The sequence below is a fragment of the Dryobates pubescens genome, chromosome 23 (assembly GCF_014839835.1).
Source record: "Dryobates pubescens isolate bDryPub1 chromosome 23, bDryPub1.pri, whole genome shotgun sequence".
NCBI lineage: Eukaryota > Metazoa > Chordata > Aves > Piciformes > Picidae > Dryobates > Dryobates pubescens.
Genome location: NC_071634.1, coordinates 13,826,966 through 13,853,534, shown reverse-complemented (window position 1 = coordinate 13,853,534; position 26,569 = coordinate 13,826,966). Strand labels below are relative to the sequence as shown.

Sequence of the window (26,569 nt, the reverse complement as noted above, 5' to 3'; positions counted from 1 at the left end):
TTTACTGGGACAGCAACCCCTGCCTTCAGAGAAAGGTAACAATTCACATGGAGCAATCACAGGCATCATATCCAAGCTTGGGACGAAAGGTTGGGATGGCACAGAGTGCCATCTTCTACACAGTGCCCATCCAGAACATGCTGCAAGACACCAACCAGGTGGAAAAAGTCTCACAACTTGCCATGAGAGACTCTATTTACAGGTAATTATGGAACAGTTCAAGCTATACAGGCTTAACTGTGGCATTTATTGCTCCTAAAGCCATGACTTAGATAATATTTCTCACCAGACAGAAGTTCTGGGCTCAGACTGTTTTCCTGTGCTTTACTGTAATTGAAATACACACAGGTTTTTTTATAGAAGAGCAGAGCTTGCTCCTTTGCCACAGTAATAGAAAGTGAGAAACTTTGTGCTTGAACTAATGAGAAAGACTTCCAAGGAAGTGAATCTGAAGTAAACAAAGCAGCTCCCTCAGACAAGAAACAAACAGTGCTCCCAGGTTCTCATTTTTTTCTGCTGGTGTACCAGGCTGCTAGTCAAAGCATCACATTAAAAAGGTCTTTGAATTCATTAAGTCTCCTTTTAAACATGCTTTGCCTAAAAATACAACGTGTGGTGTCTCAGAACATGCCAGACAAGGATCTCTCTGCACTCCTTTGTGTGCATCACAAGAGGTGTTTGAACACAGGAGTTACAGTCAGAAATACAGTAATGCTACTGCAGCACAGACATGACTGTAGCCCTGTTTGCTTTGAGGTAGCACAGCAAGAGGGTTTCTGTTTGCAGCACCTATAGCCAAATCACAGAATCAACCAGGTTGGAAAAGACCCCAGAGATCAGCAAGTCCAACCTAATACTTAACACCTCCTGACAGCTAAACCATGGCTCCAAGTGTCACATCCAACCATTTTTGAACACCTCCAGGGACGGTGACTCCACCACTTCCCTGGGCAGCACATTCCAGTGGCCATTACTCTCTGTGAAGAACCTTCTCCTCACCTCAAGCCTAAACTTCCCCTGGCCCACTGTGTGGGACTGCATTCTTCTCTATCACAAAGCATAAAAACCAACAAGGCAAACAGAAAATCTCAGACCCTGGAGTATAATTATTCCAGTGAGGGTGGTGAGACACTGGAACAGGCTGCCTGGGGAAGGTGCAGATGCCCCCTCCCTGGAGGTGTTCAAGGCCAGGCTGGATGAGGCCTTGAGCAGCCTGGTCTAGTGGAAGGCATCCCTGCCCATGGCACAGGGGTTGGAACTGGATGTCTCTAAGGACCCTTCCAACCCAAACCATTCTATGAATCTTAAGAGTCTCTCCCAACCACAACAATTCTACAGACCCCTGAATCTGTTTGGCCCTCCTGGACTTAGTATCATAGTATCAGTCAGGGTTGGAAGGGACCACAAGGATCATCTAGTTCCAACCCCCCTGCCATGGGCAGGGACACCCCACACTAGATCAGGCTGGCCACAGCCTCATCCAGCCTGGGCTTAAACACCTCCAGGGACGGGGCCTCAACCACCTCCCTGGACAACCCATTCCAGGGCTTCACCACTCTCATGGGGAAGAACTTCCTCCTCACCTCCAGCCTGAATCTCCCCACCTCCAGCTTCATTCCATTCCCCCTAGTCCTATCACTACCTGAGATCCTGAGCAGTCCCTCCCCAGCCTTCTTGTAGCCCCCTTCAGATCCTGGAAGGCCACAATGAGGTCACCTCAGAGCCTTCTCTTCTCCAGACTGAACAGCCCCAACTCCTTCAGTCTGTCCTCACAGGAGAGGTGCTCCAGCCCTCTGATCATCCTTGTGGCCCTTCTCTGGACACCTTCCAGCACCTCCAGATCCCTCTTGTAATAGGGGCTCCAGAACTGGATGCAGTACTCCAGGTGGGGTCTCACCAGAGCTGAGCAAAGAGGGAGAATCACCTCCCTTGCCCTGCTGGCCACACTTCTCTTGCTGCAGCCCAGGATCTGATTGGCTTTCCAGGCTGCAAGTGCACACTGAGAGCTCCTGTTGAGCTTCTCCTCCACCAGCACCCCCAAGTCTCTCTCCTCAGGGCTGCTTTCCAGCCAGTCCCTGCCCAGCCTGGATTTGTGCCTGGGATTTCTTCCACCCAGCTGCAGGACCCTGCACTTGGTCTTGTTGAACCTCCTGAGGTTGGCTTGTGGCCAGCTCCCCAGCCTGTCCAGGTCCCTCTGGATGGCATCCCTTCCCTCCAGCCTGTCTGCTGCACCACACAGCTCGGTGTCACCAGCAAACCCGCTGAGGGCGCACTCAGTGCCACTGTCCATGGCGCCCGCAAAGACGTTGAACAAGACTTGCTGGCACCCAAAATAAAAAAAGGGTTTGGGATCTTTGCATTGATCACAGTTTAAACCGAAGCATCCACACTCTGCTGTGGCAAGGACCATCCTGAAGCAGCAGCTCTCACCTTTATGCTTCCCCCGATGAGATCTGGTGGCTCTTCGTCTGTTTCTAAGGCAACGTTGATGGAGGCGAAGGGGCGGCTTGCCATCTGTTGCATCTCACGGAGCAGTTGCTAATTTAATAAACAGAAAAATATTATCATCATATTGTTCCAACACAGAGATGAACAAACCCCCTTCTATCTGAGAGGTTTTTGACCAGATCTGATAGGATATCAATGAACAGAGGGGGTGGGGGGGGTGAAATAACCTCCCGGTGATGTAATGGCCTTAAGGGCGCGGAGAGAGCGAGCTGTAAATATTTGTGCTACTGCAACTTCATAAAGTCACTGCAAGCACTGCCCTGACCCATTTGGGAGGGAAAATGCATCTGCTTCAGTCTCCATAAAGCAGTTAGTTACTTCTTTTTTTTAAGCTCTGATATCCTATTTATTTGTCACCACCTGTCTGGGGCATGACAGGATTTGTGGGGACCACTGGAAAATTCAACTGGCAGCAGGCTGCCACTACTGTAAAACTGGGGACTTTTATAGCAGCAGCAGCAGCAGAATGCTGTCAGGCACATACTGAACAATCATCTTTCTGCATTGTTTCTGTTCTGAATACAGCCAGTGCATGGAATGGCACAAACCAGCCTTGTTGTGATATGCTTTATGGAAACAGAAAACCTTTTCCTGGGTATATCTCTGCAAGCCCTCAGGGCACAGGAGATCTTTTTATTGAGCTCTTAAGTTTGGTGTACTCTTAAGCTTATTTACTGTACTCCTAAGCTTATTGTACTCAAGTTTATTACTCTCTTAAGTTTACTGTGCTCTTAAGTGTTACGATGCTGCTCCCTTTTTTAGCACAAACAAAAGGCACTTCCTATATGGCTGGGCTGGGCAGAGCCCTTCAGTTTCAGCTGAGCTGCTTTGTGGCTCCAGTGGTTAGTCTCTAATATGAACAGCAAACTACACAATCTGTAAGTGGATGCAGAAGCCACAACCCTAATTCCCAGAAGCAGTGGGTGTGATGTGACTTGGCACCCCTGTTTAATACAGGAAGAGGCATACACTTTGTGCAGCATGTGCAAGCCAGCAGTTTTATCCCTAAGTGCCTAAAACCACTTGTTGAACGTAGCTTTACACATTTAGTGGTGCCACTTAGCTGCAGCAGTAGTAGTTGTACTAGCTTAAAGCTAGATTGAGGCACCACCAACAGCCCACTATACTTCCCACCATTACCACCCATATATTCCCATTAAGGCTGGGCACTTTGACACTCCAAGCCCTAAACTGATCATTTACAGCACTCAAAAAGTGCTGAAGAAAACACCATAAAATGCATCGTGCCTCAAATTACCCAGGAGAATACATTGCCCACACCCAGGACACAGCACAAAGAAGGTGCTGCTGTCCTGTGCACAACTCATTTGGACCAAACTAATCACATCACTGTTTCCTTGACCTCAGAAAAACCTTCTACAGTCTGTTCTATGCCAAGCCATCTTCTAGTTTTGGAGGGTTGTTTTGCTGGGACAAATGGAAGACTGCCTGTGTAAGCCTGGGGTACAGGCAAGGTGGCAGGAAGGCGTGATGGGATCCATGCAGCTAAGGGGGATAGCTAAGTCTCTGTGGCTGGCTGTCTAAAAATGATATACATAAAAGGCAAGTGGCAAAGTTTTACTTGCTTTCTGAAAGGGAAAGTAAAGAAAAAGAGGAATGGAAAGAAAAGTGGCAGGGAAAGGAGGGAAAGGAGGGAAGGGAGGGAAGGGAGGGAAGGGAAAGGAGGGAAGGGAAAGGAGGGAAGGGAAAGGAGGGAAGGGAAAGGAGGGAAGGGAAGGGAAGGGAGGGAAGGGAAGGGAAAGGAAAGGAAGGGAGGGAAGGGAGGGAGGGAAGAGGCATTTGAGAGCAGATTGTAGACACAGCAACACAGCCCAATGGATTCACAGAGACAGAGCTGTACTAAGCAAACCTGTGTGCAACTCACACTTGGGTCCGAGAACACGCGGAGCGCTCGCATATTTAAAGCACACCAGCAGATTGCAGACGAAAGCAAGTGTGAAACAGATTGCTGGGTTGTTGTTCCTGCAATTGTCCCCTTCAGCTATCATAAAGAGCTTTGTTTAATAGCTATAAAATCAAGGAACAAGCTGTCCTGATGAAGATGTCCAAGAGACTTACGAACTGAAAGCTATTAGCTCTTTGAAGGAAGTTCAGTTTCCTAAAGAAAATGGCCAATTTGGCATCATGACTCCTAGGGAAGTCAATAGTAGCTTCAAGAAATAAACCCCTGAGGCACAGAGACGTGCTACAAGATGAAGAGGAGGAAATGCAACGCTGACAGCAGCGTTATCGCCTTCATTTCCTGACCTGCCCACGGAAAGCCATCGCTTTCGTGTTTGTCCCAAAGACAACATAAGTGGCCAAACCAGGTGAACCCAAACACCTAAGGGAGAGCAGCCTTTTCCCAGTGTCAGTTTCTTGTGTGCCACAAGTCATGGTACAAAGTTTCCCCCTCCCAAAATACTAAGGCTAAACCTGAGGAGTAATTGCTCCGTGCCAGAATGTCACTCTTGCCCCCAAGGCAGGCACCGTGCCTGCTTCATCCGTGCATGTCTATAACCTTCAGCATTGGTTTGGTGTGTCAAAACTTTAATTAAAAGATTTAGCTGCCTTGTGAAGGAGAAACTGTGGCATCTCCCCAGCCAAGGCATCGAGTATGTCGTTAGAAATCAGAGGCAATTAACATCAAGATACCCCAGAACCTGGCTCACCCTCGCTCGGAATGATTGGCTTTCTGAGGTTTAATATAATGAACCTCAACCCTCTTTCCAGCAGCCCTGTGGTTTCCAGATCACACAGTTAATAGGACAGCCTGGGAATGTTTGAAATCACTTAGGTCTGAAAAGGCAAAACATTTGACAGGCTCACAACAAAACACATCCAAAAGCGTGGACTGGAACACACTGCTGGCCTTTTAATATTTAAGCAGCCAGAGACAGGCAGAACCTGCACCACTTTGCTCCCCACCCCCCAACTTTCCTGCCTGTTTTTTTTTTCCACTATCAGCATAAGAAAACTTCATCCAAAAAAATCACAACTTAAAGCAAGTGCAGAATGGGAAGTGTGGAAACCACCATCTGAAGGTCTTGGTGAAACTGGACACTGTGAGAACCCAACAAGAAAAATACTCAACAATGTACAGTAGAGGAGAAGAGGAGAAGGGAGATGGGGGACCTCATGAAGTTCGAGAAGGGCAAGTGTAGGGTGCTGCACAGGAAGAGGAACAACCCCCTGCACCAGCACAGGTGAGCAATTGACCTGCTGGAAAGCAGCTCCACAGGGAAGGACTTGGGAGTGCTGGTGGACAAGTTCACCATGAGCCTGTCTTGTGTTTTTGTGGCCAAGACCAATGGTATCCTGGGGTGTATTAAGAAAAGTGTGGCCAGCAGGTCAAGGAAGGTTCTCCTCCCCCTCTACACTGCTCTAAAGAGGTCACATCTGGCATATTGGGTCCAGTTCAGGCTCCCCAGTTCAAGAGAGAAAAGGAACTACTGGAGAGAGTCCAGCAGAGGCTGCAAAGATGCTGAGGGGCCTGGAGCATCTCTGTGATGATGAAAGGCTGAGAGCCCTGGGGCTGCTGAGCCTGGAGAAGAGTAGCCTGAGAGGGGATCTGATCAATGCTCAGCAAGGGCTAAAGGGTGGGGGGCAACAGGATGGGGCCAGGCTCTTGTCAGTAGTGTCCAGAAACAGGACAAGGGACAACAGCCACAAACTGGAAGCCAGGAGGTTCCATCTGAACATGAGGGAAAACTTTGCTGTGAGGATGCTGGAGCCCAGAGAGGTTGCGGAGCCTCCTTCCCTGGAGAGACTCCAAACCTGCTTGGACAGTGTGATCCTGGGCAACCTGCTGTGGGTGACCCTGCTTTAGCATTGGGCTTGGACCGGATGATCCTCAGAGGTCTTTTCTAGAGGTCTGAGAGCAGCCAGGCCCAGAGCTGCAGACCCAGGAGCGAACGGTGCAGAAACGCAGTGTCTCACCCCAGTGGTGTTTGAAATTCATATGGCTTGAGTAATGGACAATCCAAAATGAGAAGTGAGTTACTGATGGGAGAAACACCGCCAGAGGAACCGAGGGGGAACTTCTCATGCAGTAGCAGACGCTCTCACGCAGAAGAAAAACAGCGGTTGGGGTTAGCAGGTTAATTGACTAATATAACCTATGCTGTGCTTGTGACAAGGGAAGGCCTAGCGTTTTATTCCTGATAATAAAGCAGTCACCAGTCTCTGTGTAACCATCCTGCTCCCATCCATCTCAGCAACTGCCCCCTGCAGAGTCTCTTTTATGAGCTCAAGGCCACGGGACCTCTCGGGGCTCTGGTATTTTCCGTCATGGAACAGCGCTGGGTTTCTCCGGAAGAAAGCCACACGTTGGGGATTTTATCTGCTCATAATAGAATCACAGAACAGCTTCTGTTAGAAGGGACCTTTAAAAGTCAGCCAGTCCAACCCCCTGCAGTCAGCAGGGATATCTGCAACTGGAGCAGGTTGTTCACAGCCCCTAACAACCTGACCTGGAATGGCTCCAGGGATGGGACATCTACCACCTCTCTGGGAAACCTGGGCCAGGGTCTTACAATCCTCATCCTCAAACATTTCTTCCTTCTCTCCAGTCTGGATCTCCCTCTTCTGGTTCAAACCATCACTCCCTGTCCTGTCACAACAGGTCTGTCCTCAGCTTTTTATTGGCACCTTCAAGTACTGAAAGGCCACCCAGAGGTCTCCCTGGAGCCTTCTCCAGGCTAAAGAACCCCAACTCTCTCAGCCTGGCTTCACAGCGGAGGGCTTCCAGCCCTCCCAGCATTGCAGTGGCCTCTGCTGGCCCTGCTCCAACAGGTCTCTGTCTGTGCTGTGCTGAGGACTCCAGAGCTAGCTCCAGCACTGCAGGTGGGGTCTCAGGAGAGCAGAGAGGCAGAATCCCCTCCCTGCCCCTGCTGCCCACGCTGCTGGGGATCAGCCCAGGACATGGCTGGCTCTGGGCTGTGCTCATTACCAGCTCACGTCCAGCTTTTCACCCAGCAGCACCCCTAAGTCCTTCTCCAGAGGGCTGCTCTCCAGACCTTCATCCCTCAGCATGTGTTGGTACTGGGGATTACCCTGACCTAAGTGCAAGACCTGTGCTTAGTTTCATTGAGTCCCATGAGCTTCACATGGGCCCACTTCTCAAGCTTGTCTCAGTCCCTCTGGGTGGCATCCTATCCCTCAGGCATGCCAACTGCACCAGTTAGTTTGGTGTCAATCTGCAAACTTGCTGAGGGTGCCCTGGATCCCACTGTCTTTGTCACTGATGAAGATGTTAAATAGCACCAGTCCCAGTACAGATCCCTGAGCAACACTGCCACTGATCTCCATCTGAGCTTTGAGCTGTTGACCCCTACCTTCTGGATGCAACCACACACCCAATTCCTTATCCATTGAAGAGTCTAGCCATCAGACCCATACCTTTCCCATTTAAACAGAGCAATGCTGTGGGGAACTGAATCAAAGGCTTTACAGAATTCCAGACAGATGACACCCAGAGCTCAGTAGAAATATCACAGCCATTATAAAGAATGGCTTCATAAAAAGCCAACTCAACCAGCTCTCTAGAACTTGTAATAAACTCCAGCTTTAACAGGAGTATTTCATCTCAATTTTCAACAGAAGGGAAACAAGAAAAATGTAGAAACTCAAGCAGGAAAAAGCCCTGGGTGTGCTAAGCGGAAAAGAGGCAGGGGTGAGCTTCCATTTTAAGTCAAAGAGAAGCAAGCAGGGTCTCAGAAGAAAAAGACAAAGCAGACAGGACACATTCAGGTGGGAATCACAGCAGGAACATCTGGTACCATTACACCAGTCTGTGGCTGAAGGGGGTGAGCTTTAGTATGGGCAGCCAGAAATGAGCAATACTCTTATCAACAGGCTTTCTTTCCAGGAAGTTTGCAGATCTAATCCTTCAAAGTATTTCTGAAATGCAGAGCCTTCTGGACCCATGGGTGGCTGTTTTCAGAAGTGCAGCTGCTCTGGGGATCCTCAGCACGTAACAGTTTGGTTTTAGAAGAGCTTTTGCTGAAGGTACTTCAACAGAGCAAGAGCCATGCTCCTGGGCTTTGATGAGACAAGCATGGCTAAAGGTCATCCTCCGAGGAGCCACACTGCAGCCTTCAAGGCTGCAAGGAATTTGGAATGGCACTCCACAGCTAAGGCTGTGATCAGCCTCCTGCTGAACTGGGTCCCTGCTGCTGTATTTCTGGACCACCATGGAAAAAAACCTTAAAAAATCAAGCTTTGCTCTCTTATGAACAAGCAAAGCCCCCAGCTATGTCCTGCAAAGCCCCCAGCTAACCAGGAGACTACACAATCAGCTCTGTGTTTTGAGCCACTACTCTGTCTGTATGGCAAAGATAAACTGGTCCACTGGGCCAGAACCCACAGACCTCAAAACCAACAGTGAGGCCAAAGAAAGCAAGAGCTCCAGTCTCATGGAAAGAGGAGAAAGCTAAGAAAGATAAGGAGACAATCAACCAGAGCACAAAAGTTTCAAGATACTTAAGAAAAAAGGAGTACTTGTGGGCAGAACAAAGATGTCTCCTTCTTCCTGACCAGTCTTTTAAAGAGCAGCAGTTGTGCAAAGTTAGTCCTCTCCCATGATCCCTCCAAGGAGCACAGAACACACAACCTAATCAAACACCTAAAGGTCTTGCTGTGTGCACCGAGCAAAGGCAACAGAAATCCTCCCAGCAAAGCTCTGACTTGGCCACTTGCTAACTGAAGTCACAGTGAATTTGTTGAGGTCAGAAGATGGAGACCACTCCTGTCCATCCAAACCACACTGGGTAGAGTGGCTGAGCTGCTAGGCAGGCATTCTGAGCTCGTTCCTGCAGATCCTGGACTGCTCTAAGGGCTCCATCTGAATTCAGCAGGCAGCTCACAGCACTTGTGCACAGATACATATTTGTGTATGCACATAAAGCGGCAACTACTTACTTCAGGCATGACTGACTTAGAACTGTCTGGAGAACTCGTCCCAGAGCTCTCCTGTAATGACATCTACCCAAACTGCAGCTTGCAGGCTGCTGACAGGCAGCACGGGGAAGGGCCACCACCCTCCTGGGGTCCCCAAGGGCCTTTGGAGAAGGTGCCCTTCCCAGCGGCGACGGCAGCTGGATGGAGACAGCACCGACAGGTCCTGAGGCATCCCTGTGCATGACTTGGAAGCAACACATGTGTGTCTTGGTGTGGGAGCCTTTGCCTTAGGTCAGAGCTACTTGGTGACCTTGGGGGAAAGGGGAGAAGACAACAGAGTTACGTAGCAAACAGAGAGGGGCACGGCAAGGAAACAACCATCTGGGGCACGAATCCTGCATGAAGATGAGCGCCATTGTCTCAGAAAGAAGTGATTTAGAGCAGTTAGCTACAATTACATTAACTGCCATGTAAGTCAACAAACAAACAATTTTCTCTGACGCTTCCATCATCACTGAAAATGAAGTTTTGAAGCCCCTGGAGCAGCGCACATATTAATGTTGCCTAATTAGTTTTGTAACTGACTTTGCAGGCGATGTCGAAAGAGAGGGGAGGAGAGAATTAATGTTCAAATGCTTCTCAACAGGCATTTCCACACTTCAGAACTACAACATAACAGAAAGCAAAGCTGCTGGGAAGTTGCCTCATGCTGAAGTGACAGAAGATATTTAATTCAGGGCTGATTAAGGTAGGTAAGGTATTCATCATAATCATGCCCAGCAGGAGGGCACAGCAAAGCTGACCTTTAGTAAGAAGAATAAGATATCATTTTGTTTTAAAGGACCAGAAGTATCCAGCCCACGCAGCCAGAAACAGAACGCTGGTACCAGATAATTACACAACAGCAGAGCACACCTTTGATTGACTGGAGCTCTTCTAGCATAATTACACAAGGCTGCTTCTCTCCTCCATTTTCCCAAACAGCTAAATTAGATACCTCCACCACCGACTCCTACTGCCAAGGGACAGGCCTGAGTCCAGAACAACAGCGCTTTTGAGACCCACAGATCTTCTTCATGCTTACCAACAGCTAAAGGGCAGGGGGCAAGAGGGTGGGGCCAGACTCACAGAATAGAATCATGGAATTGTTAGGGTTGGAAGGGACCTCAAGGATCATCTAGTTCCAACCCCCCTGCCATGGGCAGGGACACCTCACATTACAGCAGGTTGCCCACAGCCACATCCAGCCTGGTCTTAAAAAACTCCAGAGATGAGGCTTCTGCCACCTCCCTGAGCAACCTGTGCCAGTGTCTCACCACCCTCATGGGGAACAACTTCTTCCTAACATCTGAATCTACCCATTTCTTGTTTAGTTCCATTCCCTCCAGTCCTATCATTACCTGACACCCTAAAAAGTCCCTCCCCACCTTTCCTGTAGCCCTCTTCAGATACTGGAAGGCCATAACTAGGTCTCCTCAGAATCCTCTCTTCTCCAGACTGAACACCCCCAACTCCCTCAGTCTGTCCTCAGAGCAGAGGAGCTCCAGCCCTCTGATCATCCTCCTGGCCCTTCTCTGGACACACTCCAGCACCTCCAAATCCTTCCTGTAATAGGGCCTCCAGAACTGGACACGGTATTCCAGGTGAGGTCTCACCAATGCAGAGTAGAGGGGCAGAAATCACAAATACAACAACAGAAATCTTTGCCAACTCTTTTCAGAGGTGCCCAGTGACAGAGCAAGGAGCAACAAGAACAAACTGGAAGTCAGAAGGTTCCATCTGGACATAATGATAGAACCATTTCAGTTGGAAAAGACCTCTCAGATCATGGACTCCAACTGTTGCCCTACAGCACCATGGCCATTAAGCCGTCACCCAAAGCACCATGTCTACACATTTTTTGAACACCTACAGTCATGATGATTCCACTGCCTCCCTGGGCAGCCTGACCCAATGCCTGACCACTCTCTCTGAAAGGAAGTTTTCCCTAATATCCAACCTAACCCTCCCCTGGTGCAACTTGAGGCCATGTCCTCTCATTCTACCATTTGATACTAAGGAGAAGAGACCCATCCTCATCTCACTACAACCTCTTCGAGTAGCTGTAGAGAGCAATAAGATCTCCCCTCAGCTTCTTCTCCAGACTAAACAATCTGTGAGGGTGCTGGAGTACTAGAACAGGCTGCCCAGAGAGGTTATGGAGTCTCCTTCACTACAGACATCCAAAACCCACCTGAATGTGTTCCTGTGTGACCTGCTCTAGGTGATCCTGCTCTGCAGGGGGGTTGGACTGGATGACCTCTAGCGGTCACTTCCAGCCCCTAACATCCTGTGATGTAAAATCATGTAACCAATCATACAGGTTATTTGTTATTGGTTCTGTATATAAGCTGCTGCTGTTTGAGCTCACAGAGACTAGATTTGGGACTGATGGCTCAGCACCCATTTCTTCAGGACCCACAGAAAGCAAACATCTTGGCTCGTGTGTGCCCGCTGGCTTTGCACGCCAGGGAACGGACCCTCTTCCTTTGGGACTACAAGATGATGGTATCCTACATGGACATTCTGAAGCTACAAATGTCAGCTCTAACAGGCCATCTGCACATCCACCCAGAGATGAGCTCAATTAGGCACCAAGTGACAGCAGCATGCTCAAACCAAACTGGCCCATCGGTGTCCCCGGAGGCTGCAATCCCTTGTCAACATTAATATCCGGGGATGGTTCTCCTTTTCAGGGCGTCTCTTCTTTCTGCTACAAATGCTCCAGTTGGTGACCAAAGCCACACAGATCACTGCAGAGAGAATGCAGTGTTTGTATTTTGGAAAAAAGCCTACAGGCACCATGAGTTGGTTCCCATTCATAGATTGTAAGTGTAGGGATAGTGGAAAGCTAATGATTATTGGATCTGACCTCCTGCATCGTTCAAGCCACTGAACTGCACCGTGTGACTGACCTAGAAAAGATCCTTCCAAAAGCACTCAAATTCTGAGAGCCCTGCTTCCACAAACAATAAAACAACTACTGCTGGCATTGCTGCTCTCACCATTAAACAGAGAAAAACAAAACAGCTTTTGACTTTCTTTTCCCCCCCCCAGCTGCAGACGCTGGGTGTTCTGCCGTTGGCTGATCATTTAGAGGACCTTCATCCCATCATGCATCTCCTATGATTCCTCTCAATAGACACCAAATTTACATCATCAGATCTCAATATGTTCTTCCCCAGATAAAATGAGTAATTTGTGATGCTTTAGTCTGCAGCTTATCTTCCAGATAACAAATTCATCTTGCAGAGTTGCTCTGTACCATCTGCAACACCCAAGACACTGCTGAGACCAGAGCGGCCACAGCACGTCAGCGAGGCTTCTGGCACTGTCTCCCAGAACATGGCCTAGGGAGCTGGGGTTGCTTAGCCTGCAGAAGAGGAGGCTCAGGGGAGACCTTATTGCTCTCTACAACTACCTGAAGAGAGGTTGTAGCCAGGAAGGGGTTGGTCACTTCTCCCAGGCAAGCAGCACCAGAACAAGAGGACACAGTCTCAAGCTGCACCAGGGGAGGTTCAGGCTGGATGCTTGGAAGAAGTTCTTCATAGAAAGAGAGATTGGCCACTGGAATGTGCTGCCCAGGGAGGTGGTGGAGTCACCATCACTGGAGGTGTTTAGGAAGAGCCTGGATGGGGTGCTTGGTGCCATGGTTTAGTTGATTAGATGGTGTTGGATGATAGGCTGGACTCGATCTCAAAGGTCACTTCCAACCTGGTTAATTCTATTCTATTCTATTCTATTCTATTCTATTCTATTCTATTCTATTCTATTCTAGCTCAGGAAGTGTGGGCTACATGACTACAGGACAGGTCAGGGCTTGAGCTGCTAGAAGGGAGCTCTGTTGAGAAGGACCAAGGAGTCCCTGTGGACAGTAAGTTGCCAACGAGCTAGTCATGTGCCCTCATGGCCAAGAAGACCAAAGGTATCTTGGGGTGCAGCAAGAAGTGTGACCAGCAGGGTGAGGGAGGTTCTCCTCCCAACTCAACTCTGCTCTGGTGAGGCCACATCTAGAGCACTGGGCACAGTTCTGGGCTCCCCAGTTCAAGAGAAACAGGGAACTACTGAAGAGAGTCCAACAGAGGCTATGAAGGCAGTGAAGGGATTAGGGTATCTTGGTGATGAGGAAAGGCTGAGAGCCCTGGAGCTATTTAACCTGGAGAGGAGCAGCCTGAGAGGGGATCTGATCAATATTCAGCAAGAGCTGAAGAGTCAGGGGCAAAAGGATAGGGCCAGACTCAGGACAAGGGGCAATGACAACAAACTGAAATGTAGTAAGTTCCATCTGAACATCACAAAAATATTCCTCTGAGGGTGGCAGAGCACTGGAGCAGACTGCCCAAAGAGGTTTTGGAGTTATCTCCTCTGGAGAGATTCCAAGCCCACTTGTTCATTGTGGTCCTGGGCAACCTGGACTAGATGATGTTTTCCCTTCCAACCCCCAGCATGCTGGGATTCTGTGACTCTGTAATGCTTACACATAACACTATGCTCCACTCACTCACCAAAGCACCTTAATCACAGTCTGAGAGAGAAGGGATGAGAGATTAATGAAACCCTAACAGGTGAGAGCAGCAGGGGGAAGCAAAGGAAGGCAGGGCAATAAATAATTCTCAGCTCCCATCTCTTGGAAAGTCTTTGTTGTGAAAATGAGCACAGAAAACCACCTGCCTAAACAGTGGCCATGGATGTTACAGGGGAGGATGCCAGTGAAAAAAAAGCAGCACTGCTACATTTAGAATACACTTGGGAGGAAAAAAAGGTTTCAGCAGTGAGCTCAGGAAGGAGAAGGATAATCCCTGCAGTAAATCAATACACAAACCTCATCCTGAATAAGCTGGGCAGTGCACTGAGGAAAACTGTTCAGTGCTGGATGGTCTTGGCAACAAAGGAAGCAAAATACAGACAGTTTGCTGTATGTTGAGGGTGAAATCGAGCTCTGGACACCCAGGTTCAGTCATCTCTGTAAGTGCTTGGTCTTGATGCTCCCCACACAATGGGGCATGGAGAGTGATCCAGCTGACCCTCATGTAGACAGTTACACCGGGCTGGCCTAATCACTACCCATGCTCTGTTTGCTGGAAAGGTCAAGAGCAGGGATGCCTTGCTCCAAGTGGTAGAGAAGCAGCAGGCTGAGGGTGAAGAGAACAGGGATTTGGATGCTAGAATAAAACAACAGGAGAGGAACTTCACAACAGCAGATGAGCACACCGAATTTCTAATGCCATCCTCATCCTCTGTGCATCAGTCTCTGTTATCACCTTGCCACATTTAACGTGTCATTTTCTCCAGACAAGACAGAAAGGTTTCCTATCCCTGTTTCATAATATCATTCACCTCATCCTAAGCCTCCTATAAAAGCTGCCTTTTTATTTCCATTTTCCCTCTTTAAGATGTCTGAAGATACTTAAACTTTGTGCTCACTGGAGGGGGAATAAACAGACAATTTACCATCCCATCTCCTGCATGCCTGATATGACACAAATTGTTCCCATTATTACTTCAGGTCAAGTTTTATACTCTGCGAGTCCTGAACTTGTGCTCGGTGCTCCAAACTCACTTCCCTGCAACTACACATTGGCTGCACCGAGTTTGCATACCCAAAAGACTTTCTTAGCCTTAAGGCTGAGGAACATCAGCACTGGCACGTGGCAAGCAGTTGGTCAGACAGGAATAAAGGAGTCAGGAGAACCTTAGATGCTGCTGTAGGTTCCAGACCTATGGCAAGCTGCTCTCCCAGGAAGGTGCAATGCAAATGTAGTTCAGCAAACGCCGCTGCTGTTCCCTTCAGCTGATACCCCAGGCACAGCTGTACAACTTCTCCCAGCACATTTTCCAAGCAATACTGTCTGAATAATTTTGACTACTAGACCTTTCAACACACTCCCTTTTTCTGCCCTATACATATCTCAGATTAAGCTTCAGCTATCAACTTTTCACCCTGCGCTGCGATAAGAAGCCAGGCACTTGCCGTGCTTATATTGGAAGCAGAAGTGATGGAGAGCTGGGAATTACCAGCAGATTGCATTATATTTTACTTACTTTTGGGTTATGATTAGAGAACAGGCACAGAATGACTACAGCACAGCCCATAGGAGACAGACAACTGTAACTTGACTACTTCTAAAAGCAGCCCAAACCAGAAAAATATCTTCCTCCCGGGCTCAGCATGTATTAGTGTAAAGCTTACAATATGTTGTCTGAATTGGGTGTCCTGTCACTGCTGCTTAATCATCTTTCCTTGTACCCTGCCTCTGAATTGTAATGTGGTGGAAGGAGGTGGAGGAGGTGGTTTCAAGGCAGCATGTAAAGATGCTGAGGGGCCTGGAGCATCTCTGGCAAAAGCCAGGAACTTGGCAGGTAAAGAACACATCGATGAACTGCCTGCCAAACAGCCACACATGTAAACTGAATCTGGACCACAACATGCCAATGGGTTGCTGCAGCTCCAGGTTGGTTGTGTTTTAACTTGAAACATGCATCATGCTCAAAGTAACTGAATTTATAGAGCTATTTCTCATTTAGGTCACTGCTGCTGAAGCATTTCACCTGAGCTCCAAAGCACAGTGTTTGCTTCTCAGTCTATATTCCTTACACATTCCCAGACAACTTGAACCCCAGGAGCCACCAGGGAATGTTATGCTGACTCCAGCTTACTTTCTTGCCAAGAAGGTGAGAAGGGAAAAAAAAACAGCCACCCTAGTAAAAATTTATCTGCCTTCAGAGAATACAGAAAACCTCAAAGACTTACATTATTTCACAGATTAAGGGTTATCTGCTTGAAAACTACTGATTAGATTATGCATTTGAATTCACAAGTAAGAGCAGAAACATCTGAAGCAGAAAGAGGATGAAGAGGAGAAGAGTTATCAGGCATCAGCCTGCTTTATTACAAGAAAGATGATCCTCAGAGCACACTGATACTATTCCCATTTCTGCACTGGGAAGTACACCCAGACAAGAGATTTTTGGATAGGCAAGACACTGGCACTTGCACAGAATTGCAGCACTGTAAAAATTAATCCCCAGAATGGTGGTGATCGGTTACAACAGAGGAATAAACCACCCTTGGATACAACAGTTACACGGCTGGGGTGCCTGTGGCTGCCAAGAGCTTCATCCCTGCAGGAGGGCTGGAAGGGAAATCTATGGGAATAGGCAGATTTCACCCTAAAATTCCAAAGCAGGGGAGCAATGCAACTCAGTCCTTAGGGAAAATTACCTTAATACACTTAAATATAGAACATGCACATGGGCTCACGTGAATAAAGTCTGGCTGCTCTCATTTTGTATGCAAGAAGAGCAACTGCACAAGACAAAGCTCCTAAAAATAATCACAGGTGTAGCTCAGCCCAACCTCTGCCTTTGCCTTACACAGGGCTCTGCCTTCCATGGTTTTAGCAGTTACTACAGAAGAGAACCCCAGGAATGTGTGGTCATCTGCCCTGTGGCACACAGGACTTGGTTCTCTACAAACACAGCTCTACCAGATAGTGGTACAATATTGTGGGTGCTGGAGCATGGCCAAAGAAGGGCCACAAAGCTGGTGAAAGGTCTAGAGCACAAGCCTGGTGAGGAGGGAACTGAGCTGGCTGAGCCTGGAGAAAAAGAGGCTGAGGGCAGAGCTTCTGGCTCTCTGCAACTCCCTGAAAGGAGGCTGGAGCCAGGTGGGGCTGACAAGAACAACTCTGGAAGCTGATACGGTCTACGGTTAGTTGAAGGAGAAAGATGTGGCACCGAAAGTTGCCTCTTTAAGTAGCACACAACAGCTCTTCAAGCTGTGGGTGGCTTCTCCCACCTTTCTCTTATGCTAGTGTGTTCCAGGGAATTAAAAGACAACCTCTCCAAAACCTTTTAATTTGAAAATGAGGATTAGCCTTTTTATAAGAGATTAAAGGGGGAGCTAATGCTATTCAGAGGTTCAGGGCTGAACTGCTCTCTTTTGAAGCAGACATGAAGAGTCCCCTCCTTGGGGGGGAGGTTGTGTTTGTGCCTGCCTGGAACCTGAGTTCTGACAACTCAGGACTTTAACCCCCATTTTTTTGTCCTTCACAGAAACTGCAGCATCAGGATACTAAAATAGCATCATTTGTCACTGAAACTGTAATGGAAAGTACACTATTATAAATCCCCAAACAGAGGCATTTATAGATTAGTGGAGCTTATCCTCAACTGAAGGTTAATGCTATGCATTTGTGAATAAATACAACTATAAAGAAGTCATTTAAGAGCCAGCATTCGGCTCTGCCAGTTCAACCTCTCTGCGTCGCGATGCCCAGCAACTCTGTTTAATCTTCCAAACCACAGCTGCCACCAGGAGCAAAGACAGGAAACAACTGCAAAGGGAAAAAGAGAAAGAAATATCTTATTGTCCTTGTTCAGAGCATAACAGCAGCTGAGAAACTCAAGCAAATCGAAAAAGATCAACTAAAAGTTCCTAGAATTCTTCCAGGTACTTTGAGGAGAGATAATAGAGCAGAGCAAAGCCTCCGGCACAGTTCAGTGCTTGTGACACCCAGGGAGGAGCCATGCACCTCTATCTGCAGAACAAACCAGGCCACAGGTACCTCTTTGACCTCTTTATCCATCCCCCAATTTTCACCAGGAAATCAGAACAGTAAGGTCAAAAGACTTAATCAAATTGGAAAAGCCAGCATTGACTCTCTCGGGTGGTATTGCAGGTGAGAGGATAACCCAAAGCAGTGAAAGCCTTGAAAGGAGGAGAGAAAAATAGATGATTTTTTTTTTTCCTCTTCCCAATGACAAAAAACAAGATAAAGTGCAGAGGATTCTTTATAGCTGGCTGCTGCAGAACTACAGGCATTTCTTGATTTCCCCAAATCTATATTGCCTTCCTTAATTCTGCAGAGCAGAAAAAGCTGAGCAGATTTATCAACGCTGGAGAGAATGCAGAAGCAGCAGATTGAGCAAAAAGCAGTTAGAATAATAAAAAGAATAATAAAAGTCAACTTTTATCAACAGTTATGATCTTATCATGTTGAATACTTAATGAGCAACTTCAAGGCACAGAGGCTTTCCAAGATGAAAACTTTCCCTTTTGTACATCTGAAGCCCAGTGAAAGCCTCTCTTCTCAAGTGCTGCACTGATGTGTAGGAGAAAGTCTCCAAACCTCCCTTCCTGTGCTCCAGTGGATATCTAAAGGGAGTGCTTCAAGGAAGATGAACCAGAAGAGATGATTTATTTCTTAGCATGAGGAAAAACCTCTTTGCTGGGAAGGTGCTGGAGGACACAGTCTCAAGCTGCACCAGGGGAAGTTTAGGCTGGAGGTGAGGAGAAAGTTCTTCCCAGAGAGTTGTTAGCCATTGGGATGTGCTGCCCAGGGAGGTGGTGGAGTCACCGTCCCTGGAGGTGTTCAAGAGGGGATTGGATGTAACACCTGGTGCCATGGTTTAGTCATGAGGTCTGTGGTGACAGGTTGGACTTGATGATCTTTGAGGTCTCTTCCAACCTTGGTGATTCTGTGAGCCCTGGAGCAGGCTGCCCAGACAAGTTGTGGAGTCTCCTTCCCTGGACAGAATCCAAACCCACCTGGACATTGTGATCCTGAGCAAGCTGCTGTGGGCGCCCCTGCTTTAGCAGGGGGGTTGGACTAGATGATCTCCAGAGATGCCTTCCAACCCCCACCATACTGGGACTGTGTGAAGGCTGCCCAGGGCACTGGTGGAGTCCCCATCCCTGCAGGGACTGAAGAGCCACGCAGATGGGATGCTGAAGGACACTGCCTGGTGGTAACACACAGGCACCATGTGATGCACCCTAATTACTCTTCAAGCTCAGATATGTACCGAAATGTGTTTTACTATCCTACAGTAGATGCTATTAAAAGATTTGCACTTGCATGACTTCAGCATTAAAACACCTGCAGGGCTTTTGAAGGCTCCTACGGTGCTTATTTCATGACAAATTCAGGCAGGATCATGGGGAGATTTGTTTGGCCTTTTGCATTTTAAGAGGTCCATATTCCAAATCACTTCCCCCACGCTTCCCCTCAATATTAAAATCTGCCATTATTTCCCTGCCAGAGCCTGCCCATTCCCCTGCAAACACTAATAGTTTAGACAAGCATTTTTAATGGCTGGTTTATTTTCCTTTTTGAGAGGTACTGGATTATTACTGACTTCTGCAGTAAAAAAAGCCACCGTGCCCCTATTAAGGTAAAGAGTATACGTTAAATCTTTAGTGCCTCTTTTGGTAAGGAACATGTATTATTGAGGGTTTCCTACCTTCAGCTTTCCCTTCCCTTCCTGAAGCTCCCAGCTGCTGCATTAAGCGATGGCAGACTAAGCATAGCACCTGGGAGCAGGATCTCTCTCCTGGCCAGGGTCACGTTTAGACTAGATGGATTTTTGTTGAGGCCACACTTGAACAGGCACGAGTGAATGATGGACCAGCAGAATTCTTGAGTGCCAACATTTGTCTTGGGACTTCCCCAAGGCACAACTGCTACCACACTCACTCAATGGATTTGGTTTTTCTTCTTTTAAGCTCCCTCTTTCCTTAAAGAAACTTAAAGCAACATTGGCTTTGGTTCTGAGATGCAAAGAGGACAGTGCTCCCCAAAAAGCAATAAAAGCCCAATAACCTTTACAGTGAGGGTGGGCAGACACTGGGAACAGCTTGTCCAGGGAGATGGTGGATGCTCCCTCTCTGGAAGTGTTTAAGGAGAGGCTGGATGAGGCCTTGAGCAATCTCATCTAGAGAAAGGTGTCTTTGCCAGTGCTAGAGGTGTTAGAACTAAGTGGTCTTTAAGGTCACTTCCAACCCAAACCATTCTACACGTCTCTCCATGCAAAACCAGCACAGCCAAACACGAGCTACACCTGTGCTCTGCTTTGTTTTCAGTAACATTTTCACATCACCATACAAATGCAAGGTGGAAATAAAACAAAACCTTGAAGGCAGCAGGAGAAGTGTTCCTGGCTCCACATTTAATGTAACCAGGAAAACAACAATATTCAAAGCATCTGCAGGAGTCCCCAGGACATGCCGCCAAAGCACAGCACCTGCCAGGCAATTGCCTTGACGTCATGACTCCAGTGAGAAGCTTCATCTCAGGATAAATCTTTTTAGATGCATGTCATGGGCAGTAGCTGCTGCCATGGTTTAGCCTAGTCTACCTCCTCAACAGCCCTTTATCTGGGGAAAGGAGATGGAATATCCAGAGGGCAAAAGGCCAGATACTTCATCAATCTCTAGCACCCATGTCAGAGATTTGCCTTCAGGAGGAGTTTCTCAGGAAGCAAAGCATACAGACGAAAGCTGCTTTGTGCTGGGCACAACCAGCAACCTCCACCTTCCTGGAGGTGACCCTGACAGGACACATGTACTCCATGGATCTACCAGACAGCACCAGAAACACACACGCTGAAATGAAGACACATGCCAAAACATGCTGATGAAAATGGCTTCATTGCAGGACAAATTCGACCCCAATGAGCTGATTTGGTTGACTTAAAGCCAGCACCTCCCTACATATTCATTTACTCCCTTGAAAAGAAAGCTGGAGGACCAAGAGGATTATGTTTATCCTCATATTAAATCCCCTTTCCAAAATGCAACGTTGTACATGTCAGTGCACACCACAAGGGTTTCTCTGCCCTGTCCCACTTCTGGCACCTCAGCCAAGGCCTTCCAAAGAGACATTAAGGATCAGTAAAACTCTTCTGTAAGTGCTTGCCGCAGCCTCCTGCGTCTCGGAACAGCACCATGCATCTTTGGACTGTCACAAGGAGGCAGCAAATACCCACAAAAGTTAGAAAAGCACTGAGGAAATCTCCCCCTTGCACGACAGCCCCTTAGAGCATGTTAAGGGCAGTGCCTGCTTGCCGGGTTGGGATCATCACCTGTTGGAAGAGCCCTGGGGGTAGAGCAAAGTCAAGCTCTATCTGCTGGGTTTGCTCAGCCTAAAACACCCAGAAACAAGTTCAAAGGTCCTGTCCTCCCATCAGCAGCTTTAAAGAAGCTTTTTTCCCCCATACCTTCTCTAGGAAAGCAACTGCAAGTACGGAAGTGAGGGAAAGAAACAGCTATGTGGAAGAAGAGCTGTGCTGGAAAATGATTTGGAGGGGAAGTCCACGGTTGGCAGAGTCCGGGTCAAATGCCACACTCTGCCCTGCTTTCTCCAGAACAGCCTCAGTGACCTCTCAGTCAGTGATGAATATCCATCTCTAAACGGCTTTAAAAATAAACCTTAGCTTCAGGACTAGTTTTACCTTCTCCTTTTCTTTCTTTCTCCTCCAAAAATATGAGCCTACTGAGACCCTCCTTCATTCCTGAGACCCACTGGTCATTTGAATCTTCTCTTGCTCTTGCCATCTCAAACAACACTTTTGTATCATTTCTCCTCATCTGTTTCTCTGAGACAAAAAAGATCAAAGAGCTGGATCAGAGAGCATAGAAACACAGAATGGTTTGGCTTGGAAGGGACCTTGAAAGCTCATCCAGCCCAAGCCCCCTGCAATCAGCAGGGACACCAGCAACTAGAGCAGGTTGCTCACAGCCCCAGATACCCTGACCTGGAATGGTTTCAGGGATGGGACATCTCCCACCTCTCTGGGCAGCCCAGGCCAGGGTCTCAACACCCTCAGTGTAAAACATTTCTCCCTTCTCTCCAGCCTGAATCTCTTCTAGTTTAAACCATCACTCCTTGTCCTGTCCTAAGAGACCCTGCTATAAACATTCATCTCTCAAAGGCCCCCTTAAGTACTGAAAAGCCACAATAAACTCCCTCCCTTCTTTCACAGTTTATGGACTATATTCTATTTGATAAACAGTTTACTTCAGTAAGCCTTAATTATGTATTAGGTGAAACACAATAAATGAGCAAGATGGTTATGAGCAAGCTCCTCTCAGTGGGCCTCAATGCCAGCATTGGTGGTTAGTGCATAGGGCTTGGGTGCTCTTTACACTGCAGGGTAACCCAGTATCACAGTATCACTAAGGTTAGAAGAGACCTCGAGGATCATTGAGTCCAACCTGTCACCACAGACCTCATGACTAGACCATGGCACCAAGTGCCATGTCCAATCCCCTCTTCAACACCTCCAAGGACGGTGACTCCACCACCTCCCTGGGCAGCACAGGGAGGGGATCAATGACGAATGACTCGCTCAGTGAAGAACTTTCTCCTCACCTCCAGCCTAAACCTCTCCTGGCACAGCTTGAGACTGTGTCCTCTTGTTCTGGTGCTGGTTGCCTGGGAGAAGAGACCAACCCCTTCCTGGCTACAACCTCCTTTCAGGTAGTTGTAGAGGGCAATGAGGTCACCCCTGAGCCTCCTCTTCTCCAGGCTAAACAACCCTAGCTCCCTCAGCCTCTCCTCAGAGGGCTGTGCTCAAGGCCTCTCCCCAGCCTCATTGCCCTTCTCTGGACACCTTCAAGTGTCTCGATGTCCTTCTTAAACTGAGAGGCCCAGAACTGGACACAGGACTCAAGGTGTAGCCTAACCAGTGCAGAGTACAGGGGCACAATGACTTCCTTGCTCCTGCTGGCCACACTATTCCTAATGCAGGCCAGGATGCCATTGGCCTTCTTGGCCACCTGGGCACACTGCTGGCTCATGTTTAGGTGGCTGTCAATCAGCACCCCCAGGTCCCTCTCCAGCCACTCTGACCCCAGCCTGTAGCTCTGCATGGGGTTGCTGTAGCCAAAGTGCAGCCCCTGGCACTTGGACTTGTTGAATGCCATCCCATTGGACTCTGCCCATCTGTCCAGTCGGTCGAGGTCTCTCTGCAGAGCCTTTCTATCCTCTAACTGACCAACATCTGCTCCTAACTTGGTGTCATCTGCAAACTTGCTGATGACTGACTCAACCCCCTCACCCAGATCATCAATGAAGATGTTAAAGAGGACGGGGCCCAGCACCAATCCCTGGGGGAGATCAACCCTGCCCTGCCAGGAAAAGCCTGAACTCACCCCACCCCTTGCCCGCTTAGATTCCATACTCCGAGCTCCCGTTCGTGGCACAGATGATATTCTCTCCACCCCAGCTCTCCTTAAAGCTCTTTTTCTCATTTTTAAATAGCTGGAAAACTCCATCAGCACTTTGATACGAGGCATCCATCCGCTGCGTTAGGGCCCAATTATTAAAGCCTCCTACCACGTTTGTCAACATCAGAACTGCTAGTAAAAAATGGCACTTTTAAGTGCCAGGATATACAGCAGCCTCAACACTAATATGTTTTAACATATAGAGGGCAGTTAATGATTTCAGAAAGCGCTGTGATGATCACTGGAAACACATCCCAAATGATTTTGATGAATTGGAAGCCAGCGCAAGCGCTATTTGGGAGTAAATTTTCATCTGCTGGGGAGAGTTATAGGCTGCGTTTTGGTAAGCGCTCGAGGCATTAAACCTCAGCATAATTGGAACAAGGCCCCAGCACCCTGCCTTCCTGCCTGCAGACAGACAGCCTGCCTTTTTCATAAGCCCAGAGAGGGGTGGTGAACGGTGCCACAGCCAGCTGGCAGCCAGGCACTAGTGGTGTCCTCCCGGGATCAGCGCTGGGCCCCAGCCTGTTCAATACCTTTATTGATGATCTGGATGAGGGGATTAAGTCCATCAGCAGCAAATGTGCAGATGACACCAAGCTGGGGGCAGGTGTTGATCTGTTAGAGGGTGGGAGAGCTCTGCAGAGGGACCTCGACAGGCTGGACAGCGTCCAAGGGCATGAGATTTAACACATCTAAGCGCCAGGTTCTACACATTGGCTACAACCCCCCCATGGAGCACTACAGGCTGAGGCCAGAGTTGTTGGAGAGCGGCCAGGGGTACCTGGGCCACAGTCTCAAGCTGCACCAGGGAAGGTTTAGGATGGATGTTAGAAAGAAATTCTTCACGGATTGGCCCTTGGAATGTGCTGCCCAGGGAGGTGGTGGAGTCACCATCACTGGAGGTGTTTAAAGAGAGCCTGGATGAAGCACAGAGTGCCATGGTTTAGATGATTAGATGGTGTTGTGTGATAGGTTAGACTCAATGAGCTCAAAGGTCTTTTCTGATCTGGTTTGTTCTCTATTCTGTTATATTCTATGTGATTCTGTGATTTTATAGCCTCAACAGCTTCTTTGGCAGGAAGCTCTGGTTTCAGTTGTGGTCAATTCAGACTTCTGACATCTTAGGGAATTTTGTTGGTCACTACCTCCACCTGCTCATTTTGGGTTTTTTAGGGCTGCAACACTAAGGAAGAGGAATGGCAGCAGTGGTGTTCTGTGACCTTCCTGCCACTAGGTCTTCTCCTGGCTAGTTGCATGCTAACTGCTTTACAGCCAGCTAGCACACAAGTCATGCTTCCAGCTCTAGTATCTGCTCTTGCTTAATGCCCTTCCGCATCTTTGTTTCCTTCAAACTGTTCTTAATAGTTCCATTAGAAATCTCTACAGAGCAGCACAGAAGAAATAACAGATTTGCTTTTTGGTTTCAAATATAAGGATCACTGGTGAGCAGTACCAGTTTAGAATGCCAAATATTCAAAACAGCAGGTATTTTCACATCCTCTGTGTTCAAAAGCACACTGGTGAAATGCCCATTGTCAGCAGGTGTGGTGGCATTCCCAGATGTTTTGGAAGACAAGGAATAAAATAGAATAGAATAAACCAGGTTGGAAGAGACCTTTGAGATGGATTCCAACCTATCATCCAACACCATGTAATCAACTAAACCATGGCACCAAGCACCCCATCCAGGCTCTTCCTAAACACCTCCAATGATGGTGACTCCACCACCTCCCTGGGCAGCACATCCCAATGGCAAATCTCTCTTTCTGGGAAGAACTTCTTCCTAACCTCCAGCCTAAACCTCCCCTGGTGCAGCTTGAGACTATGTCCTCTTGTTCCTGTGCTGGTTGTCTGGGAGAAGAGACCAACCCCCACCTGGCTACAACCTCCCTTCAGGTAGTTGTAGAGAGCAGTAAGGTCTCCCCAAGCCTCCTCTTCTCCAGGCTAAGCAACCCCAGCTCCCTCAGCCTCTCCTCACAGGGCTGTGCTCCAAACCCCTCCCCAGCTTTGTTGCCCTTCTCTGGACACTTTCCAGCAACTCAGCATCTTTCCTAAACTGAGGGGCCCCAAACTGGACACAGGACTCAAGGTGTGCCCTAACCAGTGCTGAGTACAGGGCAGAATGACCTCCCTGCTCCTGCTGGCCACACTGTTGCTGATACAGGCCAGGATGGCACTGGCCTTCTTGGCCACACTGCTGGCTCATGTTCAGCCTACTTTCAACCATTATCCCCAGGTCCCTTTCTGCCTGGACGCTCTCCAGCCACTCTGACCCAAGCCTGTAGCCCTGCAAGGAAGCAGAGATACTAACAAAGTGTTTACTACTGACTGCCAAAGCAGGTCAAATCACCTCTGTGGTGCTTCTGCTTGACCTTGTTGCTGCATTGTTTTGGGCAAGTCTAACAGCAACTTTCTCTGCTCCTTTCTCCTTTACGTACAGTGGGGTAGGGGGCAGAAAAAAGGAGAAGCAAGTAGCTTGTTCTTGTGCTGTTTATTAGTTGTAAATATTGTAACTACTGTACATGTTGTACATATTCACTGCATTTCATTGTAGAGTGGAGCTTGCTTGTAAATACAGCTTTCATTTGCTTTCAACTGGGCTGGGCTGGAAAAGTCAATGCTGGGGGGGTGAAATTTCAACCCACCACAAGATCCTGCAAGGCAACAGCAAGATTTGCAAGTGAAAGAGCTCTGCTACGAAAAGCAGAGGAGGAAAGAGTGGGGAAAGCCACAACTGGCTTACAGTGGATTCAGCTCTGCAAAGGTTAACAATGGTCAGAAAATAATTTCTGCTGCAGCTCCCATTCTAATGCAGCATTAATGACACCATAACTTCACCCTTCCACCCAGCCATTACCCACTGACATTTGCTTAGCTTAAAATAAAACCTTAATGTGTTGTTAAATAAAATAATGCTAACATACAGCCCCACACCTGGCCTCGTGCTCCGCACTGCACTGCTCCTGAAGGAGCTGCAGGAGCATCCTGGCCTGCACAGTAGTGTGGCCAGCAGGACCAGGGCAGGGATTGTCCCCCTGTACTCAGCACTGGTGAGGTTACAGTTTTGGGCCACTCACTCCAAGAAGGATGTTGGGGTGCTAGAGTGTG

General features: G+C 48.2%; 1 protein-coding gene across 1 annotated transcript in view; it reads right to left on the bottom strand.

The window, feature by feature from the left end:
• Nucleotides 1-26,569, bottom strand: part of ATRN (attractin) — a 156,690-nt gene that overhangs the window by 17,347 nt on the left and 112,774 nt on the right. Inside the window, exons 26-27 of the mRNA XM_054172307.1 lie at nt 17,705-17,783; nt 2,431-2,538 (exon numbers count right to left, since the gene is read on the bottom strand). Of these exons, the coding sequence (XP_054028282.1) occupies nt 2,431-2,538; nt 17,705-17,783 (187 nt within the window). The remainder of the gene's footprint in view (nt 1-2,430; nt 2,539-17,704; nt 17,784-26,569) is intronic.